The sequence below is a fragment of the Austrofundulus limnaeus genome, unplaced genomic scaffold, assembly GCF_001266775.1.
Source record: "Austrofundulus limnaeus strain Quisiro unplaced genomic scaffold, Austrofundulus_limnaeus-1.0 Scaffold613, whole genome shotgun sequence".
NCBI classification, from domain to species: Eukaryota; Metazoa; Chordata; class Actinopteri; order Cyprinodontiformes; family Rivulidae; genus Austrofundulus; species Austrofundulus limnaeus.
This window is the reverse complement of record NW_013953015.1, coordinates 17,701-23,928: the sequence shown is the minus strand read 5'-3', so window position 1 is coordinate 23,928 and position 6,228 is coordinate 17,701. Positions and strand designations below refer to the sequence as shown.

Genomic DNA, 6,228 nt, shown 5'->3' with positions numbered 1-6,228 from the left:
GTCTTAAAAGATAGTTCCACTCCACCCGGTCAAACGCTTTCTTGGCGTCCAGCGAGATTAAAATTTCATTACCATTGTGACCAGGCGGAGCAGAAGTAAACAGCACATTAAACAACCGCCTATCCTGGGTCCAATTTCATCTCACAAACTCAGGAGAAAGTTCTAAGTTTAAAGTTAATATTGTATGTCTGTGATCTTGGGGACCTCAAGGATCACTGCATTTAAGCAGGTCTGATTTTGTTCTAGACACCACAGAATGGGCTCAGGAACACTTCTATTGATCTTGTCTGTAAACAAAACTCACCACGACATTCACAAATACTGATTAAAGCTTGATCATGCAAAAAAAAAAAAAAAAAAAAAAAAAAAAAAAGAAGAAGAAGCCACATTTGTCCATATCTGAAAGTCTTTTTCAAAACTACAATACAAGGCACATGTTTATTACTAAAGAGGAGGCCTGCTATCAGCACACAGCTCAAAATACTTCCTCTCCGATAATATGGGGGTGCAAGCCAGGACTGTTGAATACCAACAACTGGTCTCTTCAGTTCATAGATATTTACTGGCTGTTGAAAAAAGAAAAGGGGGTATTTACTGTGGAAAACATGGCCCTGGAACAACTTTAAAGAGATATGTTGCTGCCATCAAATTTAAAATTACCATTTGTTTTTCATTCAATTAGTATAACTTCTAAATTTCAACAATGAATATGTTTAGCAGGTTTCATTGTGAAAAAAATATGGCTTTATGAGATTTGCTAATTATTGCATTCAGTTTATATTTATTTTACACATAAATCTTAGGAACTGGGAGTGAGGTATTGGTTTTTTTCTCCTATTTTTAGAAAATGAAAAAGGGGGCAAATAAAGCAGTTTTTTGCTTTACTCTCTTTGTGTGTATGATACAAGGTACATTGGATTAAAAAAATACTTTTTTCCAAAATTCTATTATCAAGATTCCATGCAGAGGAACATCAGTTTTGTAGGACTGTACCCATAAACAGCAGATCCACAAAAGTCCAACAACAGTATCATCTGCAAACGTTTGAACCTTGATCTGTGTCTCCAGGTTGCCAGCAGGGTTCTGGGTATCCCCTGCTCAAAGATCCACATCTCAGAGACAAGCACCAACACAGTGGCCAACACCAGCCCCACCGCTGCCTCCGCCTCCTCAGACCTCAATGGAGCTGCTGTGCAGATCGCCTGTGAGATCCTGCAGAAACGCCTGGCACCATTCAAAACCAACAACCCTAAAGGCTCATGGGAGGACTGGGTGGGCAGGACTATTAGGAGTGTTTACTGATGGAGGCTAATGTTGTTGTTTGTTCCTGAAGCACCAATACAACCTGCTTTAGTGTCCAGCCGAACTTTCCACGTAGGTTGTTTCATTTAAAGTTGCAGCTCTGAAGTTTTCTGTGTTTAATTAGGTGAATGCCGCGTACTTCGACAGAATCAACCTCAGCGCAAACGGCTTCTACAGGTGAGTTCATTTCCTCAGCCGCTTCTTCCATTTGAACAGACAGACGATGTAAAAGTTTTTCGTTTTTCTTATCAGGACACCAGATCTGGGATACAGTTTTGAGACAAACTCAGGCAGAGCGTTCAACTACTTCAGCTATGGAGTGGCATGTTCAGAGGTGGAGATTGACTGCCTGACTGGAGCTCACAAGGTCTGCACAAAATGAAGTCAGAGATGCAGTTAAACCCTCACTTGGTTTTCCACAAGGATGTACATTAGGTACCCTGTTTATTAGGCCTCTGTCACATTTACAGATTATAATAAGCTATTTCAGAAGACAGTACTGCTGAATGACCACCCTCTGGCAGTTCATAAGTCAACAAAGGAGATGCTCTCATACGGCACTCAAATATGCTTTCAGAGTACGTTAATTATTGCAGAATCAAAAGACGCCACCGCGCTGATGTGTTGCTGTCACGCAAGTTGCTGTTGAGAGCAGCAGGAGCTGCAGAATGAATTCTACTCCTTGCTTTTTTTGCACAGATTGAAGTACGTCCAAGTATGTTGTTTTAGGGTTTGAAGTTTCATCTTAACCTGACTCTTATCATGGTTGTTTTTGTGCTGCTGCATACTTTTAGCCAGTCTGTTGTGATAAAGTTTGCATTTATTTCTTCCTCTGCTCACAGAGCAGTGGGTCTCAAAAAAACAAACAAACCAAACAAACAAAGGAAGGAAGGTTAAATCCAAAAAGAATCCAGCTATGGTGTTTGTCTGGGTGGTCCCCGAAGGTGTCAGTCAGCGCTACGTCACTTTATTCTAATCAGTTGGAGACGCCACCTGGCCCACCTTTTCAAAAGTCAACAGTATGGGATCTGTAGCTACCTCACTTGGAGGCACCCCTTTGTGTCTTCTGATGGACCGAGGTGGACAGAACAGGCATCAGAAACAGTATGAGGCACCTTCTGAAAGAGCCTGAGGTGTAGATAATTTTTCTTGTTTTACAGAATCTGAGCACCACCATAGTAATGGACGTTGGTCGAAGCCTGAACCCAGCTATTGACATTGGACAGGTGAGCTGGTTTAATACAGAAAACTCAGTCTGCTGTTGTAACTAACAAGAAAAGAGGTGTGTTTTCTCACAGAACTGGTTTCTCCATTAGTGTTCTCTTGGGTTTTCAGACAAATTAATTTGTACTCTTGTGTTAAAGAAAGAAAAGCCCACAAAGGTCACTGACATAACTTGAAACTATGAATGAAATCTCAACATTATTAAAGCATCCAGGAGTAAAATGTGCTGCCCAGAATCATAACGCTTGGTCTCAGGTCATGGGTCCTCCTACAGAACAATGATTCAAAGCACACAATAACGACTCAACTGTAGCTGAGTGGTTACGTTAATTTAACTTCATCTTATGAATGGTGTTCCTCTGGATGCAGGTTGAAGGGGGCTTCATGCAGGGTCTGGGCCTCTTCACCCTGGAGGAACTCCATTATTCCCCTCAGGGAGTCCTCCTCACACGGGGTCCAGGTTCCTATAAGATTCCTGCGTTTGGTGACATTCCAATCCAGCTCAGCGTCTCATTGCTCCGAGATGCTCCCAATGATAAGGCCATCTTCGCCTCCAAGGTAACTCCATGTTAACTCCCTGGTAGCATCACAACTCATACAGAGACTTGTTTCACATCACTGTGTGTTGACCAGGCGGTTGGCGAGCCTCCTCTCTTCCTGGCGGCATCCATTTTCTATGCCATCAAAGACGCCATCAAGGCCGCCCGGGCCGAGTCGGGCATTACTGGACCATTTAGGCTGGACAGCCCCGCCTCTGCTGAGAGGATTCGCAACGCCTGCAGCGACCGCTTCACCAAACTGGTACAATCTGTAATAGTTTTTGGTCTTATTTTCTCTGACACTGTTTTTATTCTGAGACTTTCTACTGTTTTTGGTTGCAGTGTCCTCCTGCGGAACCAGGAACCTTCAGCCCCTGGTCGGTCCAGGTGTAGAGGAGATAATCCATCTGAAGAAACAGAATGTAGTTTTATTCATACCAAAGTTTTGATCATATGAAATTTTTTTCATCAAGATCTGATCAAACAAGAAATAAGTGTCTCTTGGTTTCTCCATTGTGGACTGATGATAATCTGCTGTTTGGTTCCAGATCAGCTGATGTTAAAAGCTCATTCCTGATTGGTTCTGTGAAAAATCAATGTCCTGTGTGCTATAATCAAAATATTCTGCTACCGCAGCTCCATGTCTCCTTATCTTCACATGAATATCAATTAAGTGATATTTTGTTTCAACGAAATAAAACTTTTCAAAACTTTCTTGAGTTTCTCCTTACAGTTTTATCCCTTAATCCAGGGCTATTCAACTAAATAGCTCTGGGGGCCACAGTTACTGCAGGTCAACAGCTCAGGGGCAGAACATCCAGCAATTAAAGTCATTATGTAAATAAACCAAGGATTGCAAAGATCTGTTACCTTTGAAATATTTTATTTTGCTGCATTTAATCAAGAATATGTTACGCCCCTGTAAAGGGGAATAAGGAAGAACAGACACGGACACGATGTGACTGTTCAATGACTCTTTCCAGTGGGATTTCTCTTTTTCTGCAAGAGTCCTCAGCATCTGTATGAGTGTGCGGTTGAAGCGTTCAACTTGGCCGTTTCCTTCAGGATGGTACGGTGTTGTCCGTGAGAAATTAAATTAAATGGATTCGACCCACGCCTGAGTCCTGACCTCTCTCTGCCATTTCATTTCTGTACCTGTCAGTGGATTCCACATTTACAAACCCAGGACTGTCTTTTGACCCTGTTTCCCCTTTTGCCTCATAATCTCCTTCGGACCTTTTCTCCTCACACTCTATGAACTATTGACAGGTTAGTCTTTCCTCCTCATCTGCATTGGATCATCGTTGTCGTTGTCACACCCATCTCTCTGCTACCAATCCACATACATTACCAGAGGTCCTACTTCAGGACGCAGAGATTATTTTCATGTTTTTTTACGCTCATCCAGCGTCAGGTCCCTGGGGCAGCAGCAGAGAGACCCAGATTTCCCTGTCCCCAGCCACTTGTGCCGCTCCTCTGTGGGAATCCCAAGGCGTTCCCAGGCCAGTTGAGAAACATAGTCCCTCCAGCRTGTCCTGGGTCTTCCTCTGGGTCTCCTCCCCAGTGGGACATGCCTCACCAGGGAGGCGTCCAGGRGGTATCCTAACCAGATGCCCAAGCCACCTCAACTGGCTCCTCTCAATGTGGAGGAGCAGCGGCTCTATTYTAAGTGGATTTGCTTTATTTACTGCGAGCTGGAACATGTCATACTCACCAGATAATTAATTCATAATTAATTCACCAGATCACCAACCAGGAGCTGCGAGCTGACGAGGCTCGCTTGTCCTGAGTCCAGTTTCATGAGCCGCTCACCTGCATCGGCGCCGATATCTCCTGCTAAGACGCCGACTACATGCACTCAATTTCAGCTGAAGAGTTCCTGTCCATCAGTCTAAGATTAGTGGACGTCATTCAGGACAMTGTCCTGTCGGAAAAAATGTGTCACTAGGTCACACAATAGAGTCTCTCTGATTGGTTGATGCACCGCGTTGAGCTGCCAAAATTCAGATTTTCCAACTCCAGCGTTCAACACGCTTAACGCACATCAAACGCTCAAATCGCTCTAATAACACTAGATGTGCTGCAGCACTTCCCAATGCAGCTTGACGTGTCCAACCATAGACTTTGCATGTAAACCTGACTCTCCTAATGCTAAAATTGTGTTCGGTGTGAACGCAGCATTGAGTCCCTCGTAGATGACCAAGCTTCTCACTCTATCTCTAAGGGAGAGCCCAGACAACCTGCAGAGGAAACTTATATTGGCTACATGTCTGTGATCTCGTTCTTTCGGTCACTACCCACAGCTCATGACCATAGATGAGGGTAGGAACGTAGATCGATCGGTAAATCGAGAGCTTCGCCTTCTGGCTCTTTTCCATTTTCTAATAAATTCTGTAATTATTTCATTCTGTTTTGGCTGTTTTTTTTAGGTCCAAAATAAACATCCAGTAGATTTTATTGTTTTGTTTTGTTTTTGGGATATGGTCTTAAAGGGATCCCTGGTTAGTTGTAACATTAGACTTTATTTGATAAACATTTGTTTTAACTGTACCATAAAGACTGTAGAAATACTGTAGGCTGTTTAGTTTTGTAAATTTTTAAAAATATATTTTAACATGGACGGAGCCATTTTATTTACATGCAAAGCATTCTGGGTAAATGATGACGTGGATAGGTCATCGTGTGAGCGAGCTATATCCACCCTGAAGGTTAATCTTGGACAATATCTGATGATCGACTCTTTTAAATGAAATCAGAGAGCGTTGACAGAGAGGAGAAGGTAGAAATGACTCAGCCTGGAACTGAAAATATAGATGGAGGACAACAGAACTGCTTCATGGAAGAACAACCTCAGCTTAGCCTGTTGGCCTTTGCGCTAGCCCTCACGCTATTTTGCCTTATATGTATCAGCTCGGTGCTAGCACGACAAACAAGCTAAACTGAGGTCCTCCATCCATATTTTCAGTTGCAGCTGAGTCATTTATGTGTTCCCCTCTCTGTCATGTGGACGGAGGACCTCAGTGACGAGGAGAATGTGTAGCGCTGAGCTAATACATACTGTAAATATGGGGATAGCGTTGGGGCTAACGCTGAAGCTAACAGGCTAAGCTGAGGTTCTTCTTCCATGAAGCAGCTCTGTTGTCCTCCATCCATATTTTCAGTT

General features: G+C 43.2%; 1 protein-coding gene across 2 annotated transcripts in view; it reads left to right on the top strand.

Annotated features, from left to right (window-relative positions):
• The window catches only part of xdh (xanthine dehydrogenase), a 33,369-nt gene extending 29,590 nt beyond the window's left edge, over positions 1-3,779 (top strand). For both annotated transcript variants that reach the window (XM_014027073.1, XM_014027074.1), the window contains 7 exons: positions 1,069-1,272; positions 1,427-1,479; positions 1,555-1,669; positions 2,463-2,528; positions 2,896-3,084; positions 3,160-3,327; positions 3,408-3,779. In XM_014027073.1, the coding sequence (XP_013882527.1) occupies positions 1,069-1,272; positions 1,427-1,479; positions 1,555-1,669; positions 2,463-2,528; positions 2,896-3,084; positions 3,160-3,327; positions 3,408-3,458 (846 nt within the window). In that variant the 3' untranslated portion in view covers positions 3,459-3,779. The remainder of the gene's footprint in view (positions 1-1,068; positions 1,273-1,426; positions 1,480-1,554; positions 1,670-2,462; positions 2,529-2,895; positions 3,085-3,159; positions 3,328-3,407) is intronic.
• Positions 3,780-6,228: the final 2,449 nt, after the last annotated feature.